We start from the raw sequence: 20357 nt of genomic DNA on the forward strand, positions 1-20357 counted from the left end.
CCACTCCAAGCCCGCCCTGTCGCACCCTTCCAAAACAGAATTTTGATTGGCCCCGTCGCTCTTCCCTTGCTCATCTTATGCATAACCCCCTCTACCTCTTCAACTTTTATACGCCTACAATACCCAAAGTCTCGACGACTCTCGGATTGTTCCAAGTCACCCTACTCAATGTTCATATCCCCATCTTCGTACATGATTGCATGGAAGTAAGTCTGTCATCTCTGTCGAATATGTGCCTCATCCAGCAAAACTCTATCTTCCTCGTCTTTGATGCACTTCACTTGGTCCAGGTCACGGGCCTTCCTTTCTCTCGCTTTGGCTGGCCTATACAACTTTTACCCATGCATTTGCCCTAAAGTTCTTCATACAGTTCAAACGTTACAGTCTTCGTCGTCGTAATAACCAGTAACTTTGCTTTCTTTTTAGCCACCTTATACCGCTCCATATTCATTATCTTCTCCTCCTCGTCCACGCTCTCCAAAAACTTCAAATACATCGCTTTCTCGGCTTCCTCTTTACCTTCGACTTCTCCATTCCACCACTAATCCCCCTTGTGACCACTAGAGTAGCCCTTCAAGACCGCTAATACCTCTCTAGCAACCTCTAATGCAATTCGCTTTCGTGGTTCACATACCTCTCGCGCCCCCCTCTACTCCTCCATGCCCCATAGCCAGCAACTTATCTCCCAACTCCTGGGCTTCGTCTTTAGTCAAAGCTCCCCCACTTGATAACTTAAATTAGTTATCACCAAATCAAAAGCTTTAGCAAAATCCAATAGTGAATCCAGTAGCGAAGTTCCTCCTCCGTTTCTAATTCCAAAAGCAAAGTCGCCATGCACATTATCATAACCCCCAAAATCGCCCCAATGTGGCCATTGAAATCTCATCCTATGAAAAGTTTCTGTGTGCGGAACACCAAGCACAACCTCATCCAAATTCTCCCAAAAATGCCTTTTGATCTCCTCGTCCAAGCCCACTTGGGAAGCATACGCACTAACCACATTTAAAGTAAATTCCCCAACAACTAGTTTAATAATCATCAGTCTATTGTTCCCCCTCCTAACCTCCACCACTAGCTCCTTGAGATTCTTATCAACCAAAATACCTACCCCATTCTTGCCCCCACGCGTCTAGAGTACCATAGTCTAAACATGTCTATATCTCGTGCCTTAACTCCCACCTATCTAGTCTCCTCGAGACAAGTTATATTGATCTTCCTCTTATGGAGAATCTTTGCTAACTCTATAGACTTTCCCGTCAAAGTCCTTATGTTCCAAGACCCAACTCTCAGCTTGGGGACTCCCTTACCACCCTTACTCCCCCTTGCCATCGACCCCACCCCCCCTCCTGAGAACATGACCTTACCTACCATCATTCACTACAACCACTATAATCTAAGTCACACTAAGCAAGCACTATCACAAAACTAATGTACTAGAAATGGTAGTTGCAGGTAGATAAGCGAGACAAAATTCACTAATCTAAAGCCCGCAAGCAAATATAGTAACCGCAATTAGATCACAATGACAAATAAAGAACACATTAGGAACAAAAGAAACAGATTGTAACAGAGCATATCGAAAACAGAATATAAAAAAACAAGAATAGAAGAGCCTGGATTTTTAAACAGAGGAATAATAGTCGACGAAGACAATGGAGCTCGCTGGAAATCTATCCGGAGTTGTTGGATCACATCAGAAGTGGCTTGAGATCTAATGGGACATGTCCAGTTGAGGGGGTGTCCACCAATGATGCAAAATCTAACCGGAAACCTAAATGTATTAATGCTCACGCGCCCCGGTGCATGACTGAATCTCGCCGGAGCTCAGTCAGCCTTATTCACTGTACGCAGGCTCGAAAACACGCACCCATACACACGCAAAGAGAGGGAGAACGAAGGGGATAGAGAGAGAGAGGCAGAAAGAGGAGAAAGAAAGCGTCGCCGCTGATGAGGTCGCTGGCGGTGGGAGAAGTGTAAAGAGAAGACATGAAAAGAAGGGGAAGAAAAAGAAAAGAGAGGAAAGGAGAGATGGGGGAAAAGGGAAGAGATGAGAGAGAGGGGACCTACCTTGCGATGGGAGGGTAGTCGGAGGCGGCTTTGTTGGTCGCCGATTGTTTAGGACCGTTAGAAAACGGTAGTTACCCTACAAATAAATTTTGCCCCTATTTCAAGAAATTTCGTACAAATACGCACAGATATAAACCATACATTTTTTGTCGCAGTCATATTTCATAACAAGAAGGTAGTAACACAACAACAAAAAAAGAAAAAGAGAAACATTTCCCTTCTGTCACTAACTTCCTCTCTAACTGGCAGCTCCACCATCCCACTCATCCTACACAAGTAAATTTACTTGAGAAAAGGGCAATTTTATTTCAAATCTAGCACATGGGCTGAAAACTAAATTTGGAAAAGAAGATATGAAACAAAATTTGATTTATATTTTCTACAAATATTAGGCCAAATCAAATAAATCTCCGGTATGTTGAGGGTCCATGAAAACCTTATATTGCTTTAGGCCCCTCATGACCTGCATTGTCAAAGACAGCATTCGGTAAAGTTGCATCTGATCATGAACCACCAGTTCCAGAAGCACCCTCAGTTTGTTTTTTCTCCCGTTGTTTCTCCCGTTTTTTCTTGTTTTTCAATGCATTCTTGCTCAGCTCCCTATATTCATGTGAAATACGGAATGATGTATAGCAACTTAATAGTTTGAACATCCGAAATATTACAAAAGAAAAACAAAAAAAGAGGAAAAGTGCATTGAAGCTTACCCTGAAGAACTTCCTCCAAATAACTGTCAAAATGAAACAGATGCTTACTATTAGCATACTAGTGGCGCAAACTAAAGGAGAAAAATATAACTGGAAATAACGCATGGATGAACTTTCAGATGACATGTATATACAAATTATGACGTTTTGAAAGTAGCTAATAAACCATCACGTTGTTACCACATTGCAAGTTTATCATCAGAATGTGTCCCGTAAAGGTAACTATATCCTTGTGCAGTAAACATATTTTTTCGAAAAGTTCTGCGTTGAGATTAACTTCTGAAGAAATGTTTCAGAGAATATCTATATTATTCTTTGTGAAATCCTATCTCTAAGTATTTTTATCCATATCCTGAAAATAATTATGTTTGTTTTCCAGAACAAAGTCTATTCAGAAAAGCAGTATCTTTTCAGTTCAGGAAACCTTCCAAAGCTTTTTTATATTCAAATGGGGTAGAGATCAGTGAGTGAGAGAACATATTTGCAAAGTTCAGGATCCTCTTGCCCGGGCAAAAAGAAGAGGAATGATCAAGCAAGAAGTGCCAAATGTGTAATTTATTATCAGTTCCATCGCGTTCAGCCCCACCTAAGAGTGGTATCTTTTTTAGTTACATAGAGAAAATGAATTATAATAAAATTCACAACTTGTGTATTTGCTCCCTCCAAATGGTAGACTGTCTAACCTCACCTTTTTTCTTCTCATTTTCTAAGGAAGAGAGTTCTAAAGGAAAATGAGCTGCCAATAAAGATTGGACAGTAATAACTGAAATATCAGATTTGGCTTTAAAATTTCAGGAAATGTTTTACAGAAAAGAAGGAAAGATAAAGATCCATGTAATTACTTGTAGAATAATTAAGCTCAACACATCTAATGCATTATTACACACCTAAGTTCCTTTTATTCTCTACAGGTTGATTGCTATCGAACTAAACCATATGAAATTTATAGAGAACAAGAGCTATTCATATTCGATAAAGGACCTTAATATTCTTTTGGGATTCAGTCACCTACATGTCTTAAGGAGTCAGAAATAGAGTTCATCACAGAAAGGTAGAGAAGGGACGCTTCATTCAAGAAAATTAAACATGCATTTTGGGCTAGCCTTTTTATTTTTTCTTATTATTTACCAGCATTAAATCCAATTCACAATTGACATGGCATTAACCATTATGAGGATAATGTTAAGTCCAAAGATTGGGTATATGGAGTAACCATTCTAGCCAAATTGTGGGAAGAGAATATCTTAACAATAGCAAGAGTATGAAAATCGAACACCTTTACTTTCTTGAAACTTTGTTACAATATAATATTACTGAAGAAGTTTTTTACAAGGGAACCAACTTAATAAATATTCTAGTTGCTGTATACAAGGTCAGTTAACTTCACAAAGGTAATGGCTGTGCAGAAAACCCACTAGTGAGTAATCATCATATTAAAACATACCATATCATTTATGTAATGTAGTTTATACATTGTAATATAGAAGGAAATAACATAGCATATTCATAATGTCAGTGTTCTCCATTGGGAAATTAAAAGTATTAACTCCCCAGGCATGACATTCAAAATGCTCAACAAAGTTATTTTGCTCTAAGAATGTAGTTAAATGCCAAAAAATTCATTGAAATTATTAGATTGAATACCAATTATGGTAAGGTATAAGCACTTTATACACCAGCTTGGTGTGCTATCAATGAATACCTCCGACTTATCAGAAGAAAAAAGATTTAAGTAATCAATAAAGTATCCCTTCCATACCTCTGCTTGAACCGCAGCAGCAACCTTCGCATGAGGTGGACGATAAGCAGCAGGTTTTGCTGCAGGAGGATTGGCAGGTGTAGCCTTCGGAACGGCCTGGGTAGCTTTTGGAATGGCCTGGGTAGCTTTTGATCCTTTCCCTGGAAAGACATTTTGGTTTCAGCTCCCATTATAACAATTACATGGGCATTACATCAAACTTTGTTACAAGATTTAAACAGGAGGAACCTGGCGCTTTAGCTTCATCTATTTTCACCGAGCCAACTGCCTTAACAAGGTCTTCAATGTCACCAAATTTTTCTACTGACTCTGGCTTCCAATCAACCTGTCAGAGGAGTGAACAAAGAAGTAAGCAGGCAGAGCAAGTTTGTTCGCAGAAAAAAAATTAGCAAGGCTATTAACCTGATACAATCTGTCAAACATCTTCTTGAAGTACAATGATCCATTGTGGTGAAAAATTTTAACCCTTCAAAAACATGAAAGAATGAGCATTAGCTATCATGTATTTAATAACAAAATTGCTAAATATATCTGCTTGCATAAACCTGGCACTCCACTTTCTCTCATTCCAAACAAAGGCAACAATTTTTTGATGGTAAAACAAAATTCGGTCTTTTAGCCAATGAACCCATTGCCTCACTCTTCCCACAAAGGCAACATTAGGCATGCTCACTAGCTTCTCATTCTTTAGAATCACCGAAGGCTTCTCAACATAATTATAAGTTCATGCAATTGCATTAGGGCCATAATTCAACAGGTCCATTTTTAGCAAGGAAGATAGATAATAATTGCTATAACAAACCTACAGGTGGATTAACATCAGCATCTGAAAAGTTGACTTGAGATTAAAGATTTAAGACATTATAAAATCAATAGATTGAAAGAAGTCAAGTGGTCCAGACAGCTATCAAGATATTCTGATATGGTATAAAATGGGGCAAAATGCACCAACTGTGATGCATTAAATTGTCTTATCATTGCAAGCTACAAATTGAAAAATTTGTACACTCGGTTCTCAAGTTACCGTTTAGCCAAAGCACATTCTTTTAAAAACAAAATCAGCAAAACATATGCATACCCATTATCAACTTGAAGGCGAGGAGCTGTTGTGGCAGTCATAAAGTACCGACCATCAGGAGACCATTCACTTGTCACTGACAATTCAGCCCTTGTAGTTCCAAGCTGCTTCTTTTCCTTGTAGTCCCAGAATGCCTGAAGTCATGACTAATCGCTTAAAAGCTAAGCTAAATAAGCAGAAGAAACTTGTAATTCAAGATCGCAGGCAAGCATCACTCTATGAATCAACTAAGATTTAGTAGGAACTTTCTCAACCTCCAGGTAGACATGGCAAAATACAGTAGTCTAAATTGTTCAGACAACTACCATAAATGAAGGTCAAGGTGCAGGCAGGCTGCACTTGCCAGAGTGGTTTATTAGCACAAATATGAGTAGAAGCTGCTGAACCAACAACCCAAATAACAAGAATGGAGGACTAAGAGATATAGGCAATAGTTTGCCAATTTGAACAACTAAAACTACAAGCCTAAGACGATTATTTAAGTGCCATATACTAAAGGAGCTCATTTTAATGAGATAAAAGAAACCATCTGACTACACAAATCACCATATCTTCCCTTTCTTTTATAGCGAGGATGTCTAGGCCAGCTTGCGTGCACGTAAACTATTTCATCGGGTACCTATTACCTTCCACTAGCATAGGTACCGGTCAACTCTGTCTATCAAGCTTAGGTAGATGGGAAGAAATTACCTAATGCTTCTTGTCTCGGCTAGAATTTGAACCCTGATCTCTAAGGTTGCACCCACTTAAGGTCACACCCTTGGGTGCTACATAAATCACTATCTCTTATTTTCTTGTGACCAAAATTATCCAATCCCTATGACATAATTGAAGGAGGCCAAAATGTCTGAGGAAATGAAATTGATGAACAGACCAGGGGAAGGAATTGAGCTTGCTGTAAAATTTACCCGAAAAAGCTGTCAGAATGAGATCTTTGAACATCTGTTCGTCATAAAAATCACGGGATATTCTATTCATCGAGAAAATTCACCCAAAAAAACTAGAGAACAATTGAAAATCACTGGAGATTGTCGCAGGTTATAATTGAGGCTTATGGTGCAGGATAATCCTATTGAAAGTGGGTGTACAGTAAGATCTTTGTCAGCAAAAGACACTACCGTCATAAGCTAGGCAAAACCACTGGAAAAATATGAAAGATGGATGGGATGATTCGCAGGTAGTCGACCCCAGTGGGTCGGAATATTAATTAACCTTACAGGAAAAAAAGAGGAAGTAGGAACTTTTTGAGCCATGCTGAATTAGGGTTCAGGTGATCGAAATTAGTTAGGCTGGGAATGGAATCAACTGCCATGAAAGCAAGAAATTCACTGAATTGTCTGAATAGAGTTCACGCGCTGAGCAGATGGAGTGGATCTCCTAATAAAAATCTGCAACCTAGTCAGTGCATTACCTCCACTTAAGACATGGCTTCTCAAATTTTGTTTGCTGAAATATTCTTGGTTTCGTGGTATGTTGGTTGATGCATAACACTCACAAGAAGCAAAGAAGACTCAAATAAACAAGACGGTTTTAGGAATAATATGCAGTGAATGACATTATCTTATCTCGAATATTACTGGTTTCGTGGTATGTTGGTTGATGCATAACACTCACAAGAAGCAAAGAAGACTCAAATAAACAAGACGGTTTTAGGAATAATATGCAGTGAATGACATTATCTTATCTCGAATATTACTGGTAAATGCATAGTAATTTCTAATAAAAGCTTAGATGTCATATGAAATATAAGAGAAACAAGGATAAAAGACCGAGAGAATGAGCGAAGAATAACGACTTACGCATTAATCCCTTTATAGGGACACTTTATGTACATGGTTGTTTTACCCACCTGATACAACATTTTTTTAAGAGTAGATGATACTACATTAATAAGTATATATTTTAGATGAGTATATTATATCACTCCCTCTGTCCCAATTTATGTGATACACTTTCCTTTTTAGTCTTTCCCAAAAAGAATATACATATTTAGAAACAATTTAACTTTAAACTTCCCATTTTACCCTTGATGAGATGATTTATAGCCACACGAATATACGACCTGTTTCAGACCACAAGTTCAAGTCTTTCTTTCTTTCTTACGCTCCACAAGCAATCAAACAACATCACATAAAATGGGACGGAGAGTGTAAATATTATTGTTTGCACTTAACTATCTAACACTAACTATACTAACTATCTGATAATTCCATTGGGTTTTGTTTTGCACAGGGAGAATCAAATGGTCATATACACCAATTATGTTGATCGCTATATGTTCTAAAGAATCTCCTCGAGCATGATTTGCTAAGCAGCAAGCTTAGAATAGTTAAAAGTTTGGCATGCCTCCAATGAAGCTGATCATTTTGTGTTCTATTTAGCACTTAAATCTAGTATTCTACTTCCTTGATCTTATTTTATATGAGATTCTTTTCTTTTTGTTCTATCTCGAAAAGATTGACTCCTTTAACATCCCTATTTTACTCTTAATCACATGAATTAGGATGCTACTTGATATCAAAGCTGATTTTAAATTAGAAAAACTACACATCAAGGGATATGTCGAACTCTTTCCATCTCTCGTTTAATTGTTGGTAATAAGGGAAATGTTGGTACTTTGATTATGTTTAGCCTATGTGTCAAAAGTCTTCTTTTTTTTATAGGTAGTAGCAATCCATGATATTTGAAACAGATAAGAGTTGTGGACATTTCCCACTTCTGAATATAGTAATCATCTAGATATACATACCATGTCTCCTGGTAAGTTACCAAAGCCTGCCAAGCATATAACTGTAGAACAAGGATTAAGGCAAGCAAAAGCAGTAACTGCAGATGGAAATAAACTAGCAGGCTGAACTAGCCCCCTTTTTTCCAATGACCAACTAGAAACAATGATGACAAATTAGAAAAAGAATGTCTTTTCGAAGAAAAGGATACAGTTCCCCAGCGGATTCCATCTGATAGTGTTGTATGGGCCTGTTCCAAGCTCAAGCAGAGGATTGCACTTCTTGTCGAACACCGTGGCCATAGCAGGCATAACTAAGTGATTTAAGGAATAACAGCAGCATCCAGAAAATATATGAAACAATGGATTCAAGAAAAAATATAGGAATTCTAGCTGCATATATTTTTAATAACAGAGGTGTCGAGGCTATTTTGCACCTTCAACCAATCCACCGAGAACCTACTACTTACGACAAGCATAGGTATCAAGTAACTCTACCAGCTAATGCTTAGGCATGGAATAAATTTACCTAGTGTCATTTCTCCTATATTTGAGCCTTGGTTCCCAAGGTTGTTACTCTAACTCCTCGATTGCTGTGGCATTGCTTTGAAGGCGGATACTAGTTGCAAATTAATCTTTGAACAAATCCACTCGAGGGAGGAAATAAAAGCTTCTTTATTAGGACTACATTTAGACCCTATTAATGAACAGAGCGCATGTTCAGTGAGTATATAAAAGCAATGATCTAACGCACTTCACCTTGGACCTCCTCTGTAAGTTGAAGAGCAAAAAGAATATGTGTGCCAGATGTCCTCCACCATTTAACACTTGTCTCACATTTTTTATTGTGTATTACTCCTCTTAAGCGAGAGAGAAGATTTTAAATGAAATAATTAAAGAAAAACAGTAACACCCAGAACCACGAATGAGAGAATACTGGAAGAACCAAGCTCTAAGCTTTAGCAACTAGTTATAAGTGCGCATATATTCAAACTTCTACGGCGTCTAGAAAAAAGTTGCATCCAACTTCAAACTTTGTAACATTTCTTCCAAATATTCTTGTCTTCAACTTATATGGTTTTTCACAACAAGTGTGTAACATTTCCATAGACTCTTTTTACTCTTCTTTTTTTCCCTTTTCTCTAAGGCTTTCTTTTCATTTTTTATAACAATTTCAGAAGCCTTGAGGTTGGGTTTTGGGGTGTTGGTAAAGGATACAACCATAAACAACTGCAAATTCTTTACCCGAATAGGACCATTGAACATCATGAATAGGGCCTTCTTTACCTGCAACATGCCCAAAGGATCAGTAAGTCGCAAATTCACTCATTCAACACATAACTTTGGCTGAAGATTAAGAAGATGAAAACAACATACGGAGAGGAACAAGCCCTTCATGGGTCCCATCAGTAGTCAAGTAGTTCAACTTTGATTCTCCGTAGTAGCTTTGGTTTGTTTTATCAACATCTGATTGGACCACCACTAGAAGCCCTGTAGAACCAGAGTTCCAGCTCAGTTGCACAGTTGAGCAGCGGAAGAAGCTGCGTCGAGCAACAGCTTGACTTTGTAAGTCCTTTCCACATGCATATATCTGAACACTGGCTGGCATTCCCTGCATAAATTAATTTTCCAAAAGGTTAAATGGGAACCCTGAGAACTGGCAGCCTTAAGCACACGATACTTGAAAATTTTTATGTTGTGTTGTAATCTGGTTGCACGAAACTAAGGAAGTATTTTACTCTTCTATTACGCCTATTGGTTTTTGGATATTACTGTGCCGAAAAGAATTCCAAAATATTCAGGCAACTTTTCAGATTCACTTTGTTGCCTACTCTCGAGTAGCTTCCCCTCAGCTTTCACTACAACAAACACATTGTCCTGTGCTGTGCAGAAATACAACTCTTTAAAACCAGCAAGACAGCTTGTGGATATCTGGATTACTATGCACCTCCCCGTATAGAATACGTTATGAAAGCCTGCCATATATTCCCAAAGCCTCAAGTGTATTTTTTATTACATTAAGGAGCAGCTTGAACAACTACTGGAAAAAGCTTTTGAATTTATAGAGAAACTTTTAGGATGGAGTGCACTTCAATGAAACTTGACTGAATGTGCTCGGCATTAGTTTGTGTCAAGTTCTCTAACAACAAGCATACTATGGATTAGTTAAAAAGTCAGGAGGCATATCAAAATGCACATTCATCGTCAAGAGTATAATACATGGATGTTTCAAATTGATAATTTAATGAGTATCCAATAATTTTTAGACCTTGGATTCTGGAACAAATGCAGCCACGTAGGATCCAGGGGCTTTAGAAAGCTCCAATGCAGCAATCGCAGGAACTCGCAGCCGATTAACAAATCCCTTAGAGAAATCCCTAGGATCAAAAAATTGGATCTCATTTGTTGCCAATCGACATGCAACAGTTTCGTCAGAACTGAAACGCACGGAAGGCCTGAAAAAATCAGAGTGCAAGTGAATAAAATACTCTGAAATTCTGAGCATCAATTTCCACATAGACAGCCAAAACACAAGAAAATTTACCATGTAACTTTTGTCATATTTTTCTGGAAGAGTTGGTAAACATATTCACCATTTTCTATCTTCCACAAGACCACGTTCTTATCCTGAGGAGATGAACATTTCTGGAAGGTCTGAAGATAAGTTCCACGAGGAGAGATGACAGCTGCAAGAACGTTTGGGACATTAAAAGACCTAATCTCTTTCAATGTTTTGCAATCAAAGATGCTAATTATGGAGTCTGATTTTGTAACCATGAGTTTGGACCCATCTTCACTGAACTTTGCACTGGTACAAGGAACCCTATCAAGCTTGATACCAGGTTGACCGCTTGGGAAAGGTGGTCCATTCCATATAGCAAAACCCTCTGGTTCTCTTACTAAAATATCCAACGAGGAGGAAGGCTCTACAACCGCCATCCTATAGTGTCAAATATAAAAGCAACGTTAGCCCATACCAGAATTAACATCAGTCAGATTCACGGATGTTGAAACAATTCAGAGTTTGTACTTGCTACATACAATGTCAGTTTACTATCCTCCAAAAGTTTTGGGACTTCATCTAAACGGAAGAAAGTATTTTCCATAAAAAAAGTTTTTTCGTGAAAATATTTCACTATGAGACATCATTTTCTGAATAATTTTCCAGTGTTTAGTTGGGCGTAAAAGTATGTGACATAGTAATGCAACGAGGCCTAGTACTGAACTTTTTTTGTGGATTGTGTCTGCTCCTGCTCCTGCTTCTGTTGTATATTTTTATACAAAGTTTCAAAAAAATTATGGTTAATGTTAATCGTTTGCACTTTTAGTACAGTTCTTTACATTTATATTCTAGTTTGATTGGTAGTTTTCTTTTGTTAAGCGTAAGAATCCATTTCATGTTAAAAAATATATATTTTTAATTGAGTCCTTAAATTATTCATCACTATTTGATTCAATTATCATCAATATATTTTAGTAAATAATAGATTTCTCAAAGGGCAATTGATTTGATAGTGTTACGTTGAAAATGTGATCGCCGGAATATGTGTTTGGTAGTGTATGTCTTATATTTGAGAAAAAACTGAAAAACCGACATAAACCGTATCGAGAAAAAACGACTTAATTGGTTTGGTTTGGTTTGGTTCTAATATTTGAAAAACCGACTTACTTGGTTTGGTTTCTTTTTATAGAAAAACTGATCCAAACCGAACCATGAACACCCTTAACCATGACGGGCTGCAACTGGGGCACGGGCACCAATATATGTGCCAGAATCTTGAGGCCTCTTGGCCTCCCTCTCGTAAAAATAGCACGGTATAGCCAGTTTTCGAACTGGTCATTCAAAAATAGCCATCGTTTACCAAGTCAATGAAAAATAGCCACTATTTTGCTGCAACAGAGACCGGTCTAGCAAAATATACTAGAGTTCGGTGCACCTGTGTATGAACTCCAGCATATTATGCTGGACTGGTATACTTTGTTGGCTCCAGTATAATATACTGGAGCACTGGTGCTCCAAACTCCAGTATATTATGCTGGACCGGTATACTTGCTGGAACTCCAGTATATTATGCTGGAGTTCTAATGTACTTATGCTGGAACTCCATCATATTATGCTGGAGTTTCAACATACTTATCTTGGAACTCCAGTATAATATGCTGGAGTTCAAGTATACTTATGCTGGAACTCCAGCATAATATACTGACGTATTTTTCAGGTTTTGAACAGTGTTTTCGCTCAGTTTTATCTTTAGATGAAAAGTGGCTAAATTTCGATTACTTTTGAAACTGGGCTATTTTTGAACGACCAGTTGTAAATCTGGCTATTTTTGAATTTTCTCCTCTCTCCCAGGCCCATATGCCCTCCAATCTCCTAGCGATGCTGGTATGGGATGTCAATACCTAACTCCCGAGCCATGCTGAATCTAATACTCTTGTTGAGCCTCTCGATTCTGTCAGTGAGACTAAATGTGCTCCACTTTAGCATACTTAAGGAACTAAATATACTCAGGGTTATATTTGAGGGACCAAAATAGACCTAACATCAAACACAAGGGACAATATTGGCCAAAAACTCCTCTTTCTATGATTCAGATTTTCCTTTTCCCTTTATATTAGTTACTGCACCTATGCACTGTCTTTTGCGAGTTAGAAACTTGGAATCCCCAATTACTAATTTCTCTATTCCCTTTTTAGAGGAGTTCTTCCTCTCTCAACATTTCAATAAAATTCCAAAGAAAGAGAAAACAAATGACTAAAATTGCTCTATAGGACAAAAGTAACCCCTTTAGGCTGCAAACTCAAGTTCTCCGTCTCGTCGCCTCCCATTATCAGTCTACACAAAATCGGAAAATAGCTCAAGTGAGCAGACAACAGTGAATACTGTGTTGCGAAGTACACTCGCTCCAACTTTTACTGTATCATCTCAAGTATAATTTCACGGTAAATTGGTTTCATCTTTTGTTTCTGTTATGCACCCCAATGCACATTTAAAGCATCCCTAATATTTGATTTGTGTTGATATTTTCACTTAATTACCTGGTTATTTTAGAGCTCATTGGTCCTTTAAAATCAAGTGGAGAAAGTGAAATCATTTTTCCTTCAGTATACACAGCAAAGAATTGGCTTCTATTTGTTTCCTGTAGGTAATATGTTTTAGAGATTTTCTTTTGTGTATAGTTTTTTATTAGTAGGTCAAAGAATCACGCTTGCGCAAAAACAACAACAACAACAAAACCAATGAGTTCCCACAAGTGGAGTCTGTGGAGGGTAGTGTGCACGCGGACCTTACCTCTAACTTGGGAGGGTAGAGAGTCTAATCATGCTTGCGCAGATACTTAAATTAATCCACTAGAGAAGTCTGCTCTGGTGGATTTGATATTTAACAAGGGTAGTCACCCTTATTAAAAGTTTAGGTTTTGATACTGTGGCTGATACTTTCTCCATCAATGTCATTATTAGTTTCAGGAGTGCTTGAGATTAATAGCTCAGTGAGCCACTCCAAGCCCGCCCTGTCGCACCCTTCCAAAACAGAATTTTGACTGGCCCCGTCGCTCTTCCCTTGCTCATCTTATGCATAACCCCCTCTACCTCCTCAACTTTTATACGCCTACAATACCCAAAGTCTCGACGACTCTCGGATTGTTCCAAGTCACCCTACTCAATGTTCATATCCCCATCTTCGTACATGATTGCATGGAAGTAAGTCTGTCATCTCTGTCGAATATGTGCCTCATCCAGCAAAACTCTATCTTCCTCGTCTTTGATGCACTTCACTTGGTCCAGGTCACGGGCCTTCCTTTCTCTCACCTTGGCTGGCCTATACAACTTTTACCCATGCATTTGCCCTAAAGTTTTTCATACAGTTCAAACGCTACAGTCTTCGTCGTCGTAATAACCGGTAACTTTGCTTCCTTTTTAGCCACCTTATACCGCTCCATATTCATTATCTTCTCCTCCTCGTCCACGCTCTCCAAAAACTTCAAATACATCGCTTTCTCGGCTTCCTCTTTACCTTCGACCTCTCCATTCCACCACTAATCCCCCTTGTGATCACTAGAGTAGCCCTTCAAGACCGCTAATACCTCTCTAGCAACCTCCAATGCAATTCGCTTTCATGGTTCACATACCTCTCGCGCCCCCACTACTCCTCCATGCCCCATAGCCAGCAACTTATCTCCCAACTCCTGGGCTTCGTCTTTAGTCAAAGCTCCCCCACTTGATAACTTAAATTAGTTATCACCAAATCAAAAGCTTTAGCAAAATCCAATAGTGAATCCAGTAGCGAAGTTCCTCCTCCGTTTCTAATTCCAAAAGCAAAGTCGCCATGCACATTATCATAACCCCCAAAATCGCCCCAATGTGGCCATTGAAATCTCATCCTATGAAAAGTTTCTCAGTGTGCGGAACACCAAGCACAACTTCATCCAAATTCTCCCAAAAATGCCTTTTGATCTCCTCGTCCAAGCCCACTTGGGAAGCGTACGCACTAATCACGTTTAAAGTAAATTCCCCAACAACTAGTTTAATAATCATTAGTCTATTGTTCACCCTCCTAACCTCCACCACTAGCTCCTTGAGATCCCTATCAACCAAAATACCTACCCCATTCTTGCCCCCACGCGTCTAGAGTACCATAGTCTAAACATGTCTATATCTCGTGCCTTAACTCCCATCTATCTAGTCTCCTCGAGACAAGTTATATTGATCTTCCTCTTATGGAGAATCTTTGCTAACTCTATAGACTTTCCCGTCAAAGTCCTTATGTTCCGAGACCCAACTCTCAGCTTGGGGACTCCCTTACCACCCTTACTCCCCCTTGCCATCGACCCCACCCCCCCTCCTGAGAACATGACCTTACCTACCATCATTCACTACAACCACTATAATCTAAGTCACACTAAGCAAGCACTATCACAAAACTAATGTACTAGAAATGGTAGTTGCAGGTAGATAAGCGAGACAAAATTCACTAATCTAAAGCCCGCAAGCAAATATAGTAACCGCAATTAGAACACAATGACAAATAAAGAACACATTAGGAACAGAAGAAACAGATTGTAACAGAGCATATCGAAAACAGAATATAACAAAACAAGAATAGAAGAGCCTGGTTTTTTAAACAGAGGAATAATAGTCGACCAAGACAATGGAGCTCGCTGGAAATCTATCCGGAGTTGTTGGATCACGTCAGAAGTGGCTTGAGATCAAATGGGACATGTCCAGTTGAGGGGGTGTCCACCAGTGATGCAAAATCTAGCCGGAAACCTAACTGTATTAATGCTCACGCGCCGGTGCATGACTGAATCTCGCCGGAGCTCAGTCAGCCCTGTTCACTGTACGCAGGCTCGAAAACACGCACCCATACACACGCAAAGAGAGGGAGAACGAAGGGGATAGAGAGAGAGAGGCAGAAAGAGGAGAAAGAAAGCGTCGCCGCTGATGAGGTCGCTGGCGGTGGGAGAAGTGTAAAGAGAAAACGTAAAAAGAAGGGGAAGAAAAAGAAAAGAGAGGAAAGGAGAGAGATGGGGGAAAGAGGGAAGAGATGAGAGAGAGGGGACCTACCTTGCGATGGGAGGGTAGTCGGAGGCGGCTTTGTTGGTCGCCGATTGTTTAGGACCGTTAGAAAACGGTAGTTACCCTACGAATAAATTTTGCCCCTATTTCAAGAAATTTCGTACAAATACGCACAGATATAAGCCATACGTTTTTTGTCGCAGTCATCTATCTATATAGAATAGTAAAGGTAAAACAATAGTAGAATGTCAAATGACACAACCACAATTCAAGAAGTGTTAAATTTTAGGACAAACTTTCAATATATTTGGAAATTCAAAAATAATTTAAAATAGAAAATAATTTGAATTTTTTGAACCTTCCCACTTAACTACAACATGGACTCCCATGTTGGATTCAAACTCCTTTTGGGCATTTTTTTAAAATTATTTACTAAACCTTAAATTAAAAAAAAAATTAATCCAAGTCTAAATCATTAAATTTACTTTTTCAGACGTTGCGAGAATGTAATGAAATACTTTTTAAAAATTAATTTACATATTTGATATTGAATTTTTTAAAATTATTTATTAACCCTGAAAATTTAAGAACATAATAATTACTCCAAGTCTAACTTATTAAATATACTTTTTCAGTCGTTGCGAGAATGTAGTGAAATAGTTATAAAAAATTATTGTACATATTTGATATTGTATCTTATCATCTAAAAGACAACACGGTAATAAGCTTAATAGCCTGTTTGGGGTGTGTGTTCATTTTCCTTTAAAAATTTTTATTTTGTATTACCCCAAAATCTCCCACATTTATAAATGTCCCACGTTTGTTGGAAATGGGAGAAATTTATTCGTTCAGTTACTTTATTTTTTATAAAACTTGGCAATTACGAATAAATAAAAACTTTCTTCCATTGTTGGAATCAACAATTTTTACAATTTATTTACGAAGAAAAAGGAGAAAAATCTATATATTATTAAAATGAGAGGAAAAGTCTTCACAGGTTATTATTACTTCACACAAAATAAAATATTTAATAATGAAATAATCACAACATACACAGTAAAGAACGTAAAAATTAAAACTTTATATTGAAAATAAATACTATATTTTCTATCTATATATAATAGGAGAGGCAAAACAAAGATGGGATGATAAGTGTCATCACTAGAAAAATTCTCATTTTTAAAACCAAAATATATCTACATATCTTCTATCCTCTATATATTATTAAAATGAGAGGAAAAAGCCATCTCCTTAAGCCAAGTGTCATAATCAGAATATGTCACATGGTACTTTAGGACAAGCCTCCAAAAAAATAGGTGCTATAAATAAAATTATTTGAAAAGCAACTACTTCAAAATTAATAGAGTTAGTTAATACACGTTTTTCTGGATAGAATTTGTTAGTTTTGAATCTATGTTTTTGAGTAATGATATAGAAATATGAATATTTTTTCTTGAAACATGACCATTTTGTCTCCTAAATAGTTATTCCAACTATTAAGCACGTATTAGGATATTTCGTTGTTTTTTATTTTTGATATATTTATATATTTTATATAGTATTAAAAGGAAAAATAGACATGTAGTTTAAACTCAAATTCAAATTCAGTTGTTTGGTTATGAGTGCTCCGAAATGTTTGCACCATTTTCTCTCCTGTATAGTTATCCCAACTTTTGAAATGTTTAAAATCCAATAACATAGTTTTTACCTCCTTATTTTCAGGAAAAAGCAGGCTACATGAGTTGCACATTATTCTAACTTAATTGTTTTTAAACAAATTGAAAAGTCCCCCTTACATATTCTCTTAATTAATAATTAATAATTAATAATTAATAGTAATAATAATTACACCCTATTCTTTTTAAAAAAAATTATTTAAAATAAATTCTTGCCCTTTTTTTTTGGGCTAAATTATATAGAGATTCTTTATAGATTAATATTAATTCAAGCTTATCAAGTGTCCTAATAAAAAGTTCTAAATTTGTTTTGAAATATGCAAAGTCTTAACTTAAGATTAACCGTGCAGCCGTAATCTAAGGCACATTTAGGACTCTTTTTTTGAGAAGTTATCAATTTTTTTATATTAACGTTTTAAACTAACTTTTTTAATAAAATAGCGTAGTTGAACTACTCCTTTATAGAGAAAAAATTGCAGATTGTTTACATTAATTTTGTAAACTTAAAATAACTTTTAATTATACTTTTGAATTCAAAGCGGTTACAATTTCTCAGATTTATCCTAAACCCATCCCTTACAATTTTTCTCTCTTCTTTTCAATCTATTTTCTTTTTTTCTCAGTAACCTTATGAATTTTTTCTCTTTCTCTTTTGCTTTCTTTATTCTAAAAATCTTAGTAATGGTCGCAGCCTCGAGAGAATGACTTGATAAGATTCAAGATACATGTGAAGTGAAAGATAATATTGGTGATACCACTTTTTTTATTTATTTATTGAGAAGCTGAAAAATTAATCGATTGCAAAAAGATTAGTGGATCACATCGAATCATTATCAAGTAATGTTCTTCTACAACTTACATTATTGTGCAGTTGTGTAATATTTATTCCCGAACTATATGATCACGATAATATAATTTTTTTTAAACTTTCTAAGAAATGTAAAACTATAATGGCTAATGATTGTAAGGAGGCGGACGAAATTGTTGTAGCAAAAGTGTGTTTTCATAAACATATATATATTTTTTGATGTTGTAATTTATATTTTTTACTTTTCAGCAATTTAATTTTAAGGTTTTTTATTTGAATTTCACAGGAAGATGACGCATCAATTAATGCTAATGGGGATTTTAGTTCTCCTTCCATTACTAAATATTATTTAATGAACATTTGTTGATAATATGTTTGGTTGAGTATTTTTTTATTATTATTTTTTATTGAAAAAGTTATGATTTCAACTTTTTATTTTTATGTTTGTGTTGCAATTTACGAACTTAGAGTCTCATCAAGTATTGATTATGAGGTTAATGACGAAGCCACAACAATTAAGGTATGATTTAGTTAACTTTAAGCTTCTTAAATTGTTTATTTTAGTTCTCCTTCCATTACTAAATATTATTTAATGAACATTTGTTGATAATATGTTTGGTTGAGTATTTTTTTTTATTATTTTGTATTGAAAAAGTTATGATTTCAACTTTTTATTTTTATGTTTGTGTTGCAATTTACGAACTTAGAGTCTCATCAAGTATTGATTATGAGGTTAATGATGAAGCCACAACAATTAAGCATGATTTAGTTAACTTTAAGCTTCTTAAATTGTTTAATATTATGGGTATTACTTTTATGTGTTATCCTGTTAGTTTTTTTTTCTGTGTTAATATTTTTATTAATCCATTTGATTTATTAATTTTAGAAATCTTAAGATAATTTAGTCATGCCATTCAATGAAGATGTGTATAACTATACAAATGCGTTTAGAGGCTAAAATGAGAAATAATATACCAACTACTTTGTAAAATCATGAGCCATCTCAAGTTTATTATTGGGAAGTTAGAAGCAAAAGTTTATTTTCATGTTGCATATGATTTTAATATAATATTTTAAAATATCGATATAATTTATAAAATAATAGTAACTCAAATCTTTGTTTATAAGTTATAAAAAATTCAAGCAATTAAGTAAAATCATGCTAAAAGATTGTTAAATTATTACATTGAGATGCCACCAATATTCATAGGTCTATCTCAAGTTTGGATTGATTTACATTATTTATGCTGATATAATATTTATTTTATAAATTTAAAGAATGAAGCAATCTTGAGTAATAAAATAGAAGTATTAAAATAATTTAGATTTAAGGAATGTAAAATATCTATTTATATTATATTAACAGAGGAATGATAGGCAAGGACATAAGTGAAAAAGTGAAAAATAATCGTACGATAAAGTACTTAAAACTGTAAACACAATATATATACAACAAGAAAAAAATATACAAATAAAAAATCATCTAAAAGTATTATAGTAAAAAATGCATATAAGTACAAAACTGAAAAATAATCGTATGATAAGGTACGCAAAAGTGCAACACAAAATATATGCAACAAGAAAAAAAAGTATACGAATAAAAAATTATAGTGTGGAAATATATAGAAGATAAGGCATATTTGAATTTGCTATGAGAAAGTCTTTGAGTTATGATTCAACAAAACATACTTTATGGATAAGGTTATCTAACTGAAATCTTAATAGATGTTAAATGAAAATAAATATAATTTAAATTCATGTGTAGATAATATCAATAACTAAAACTAAAATTAAATATATCATATTGGAAACAAAATATAAGTAGTTCCAAATAATTATTTATTATAAGTAAAATGCTAAATAAAAAAATCAACTAAAAGTATTATAGTAAAAAATGCATATAAGAGGATGACAGGGATTATGTGAGGAATTTATGATTTTGAATAATTTGTAAAACAAATAAAGTAAATAATTATATAATGTTCAAAGTTATGGTTAACAAATTTAAACAGTGAATAA

The 20357-nt window shown here is 35.8% G+C and overlaps 2 protein-coding genes across 3 annotated transcripts; both read right to left on the reverse strand.

Annotated features, from left to right (window-relative positions):
- Positions 1 to 709: 709 nt before the first annotated feature.
- On the reverse strand, positions 710 to 1039 carry LOC138878989 (uncharacterized). The gene has a single exon (XM_070158561.1). The coding sequence runs from the start codon at positions 1037 to 1039 to the stop codon at positions 710 to 712; it is 330 nt and encodes a 109-aa protein (XP_070014662.1).
- A 1136-nt stretch (positions 1040 to 2175) lies between these two features.
- Positions 2176 to 16034, reverse strand: LOC104211172 (uncharacterized). Of its 2 annotated transcripts, none has more exons than XM_070159979.1 (13): positions 15903 to 16034; positions 10882 to 11277; positions 10606 to 10792; positions 9714 to 9948; positions 9555 to 9623; positions 8549 to 8650; positions 8361 to 8401; positions 5612 to 5745; positions 4936 to 4999; positions 4762 to 4858; positions 4534 to 4673; positions 2775 to 2797; positions 2176 to 2667 (listed from the first exon to the last, which is right to left on the reverse strand). In XM_070159979.1, the coding sequence occupies exons 2-13, from the start codon at positions 11274 to 11276 to the stop codon at positions 2571 to 2573; spliced, it is 1584 nt and encodes a 527-aa protein (XP_070016080.1). In that variant the 5' UTR covers position 11277; positions 15903 to 16034; the 3' UTR covers positions 2176 to 2570. The 2 variants fall into 2 exon arrangements, with proteins under 2 accessions (XP_070016080.1, XP_070016081.1); XM_070159980.1 differs by lacking the exon at positions 15903 to 16034 and adding an exon at positions 15480 to 15890.
- Positions 16035 to 20357: the final 4323 nt, after the last annotated feature.

Source organism: Nicotiana sylvestris, chromosome 10 (assembly GCF_000393655.2).
Source record: "Nicotiana sylvestris chromosome 10, ASM39365v2, whole genome shotgun sequence".
NCBI lineage: Eukaryota > Viridiplantae > Streptophyta > Magnoliopsida > Solanales > Solanaceae > Nicotiana > Nicotiana sylvestris.

Bases quoted from the DNA above. Each gene is read 5' to 3' on its own strand.
- LOC138878989 (XM_070158561.1), bottom strand. From the start codon at position 1,039: ATGATTATTAAACTAGTTGTTGGGGAATTTACTTTAAATGTGGTTAGT.
- LOC104211172 (XM_070159979.1), bottom strand. From the start codon at position 11,276: ATGGCGGTTGTAGAGCCTTCCTCCTCGTTGGATATTTTAGTAAGAGAA. The intron at 8,402-8,548 runs GTATCCTTTTCT...CTTGTTCTACAG, and splicing joins ATGGAATCCGCTGGGGAACT to TTATATGCTTGGCAGGCTTT. The intron at 2,798-4,533 runs GTATGGAAGGGA...TCATTTTGACAG, and splicing joins CTGCTGCGGTTCAAGCAGAG to TTATTTGGAGGAAGTTCTTC.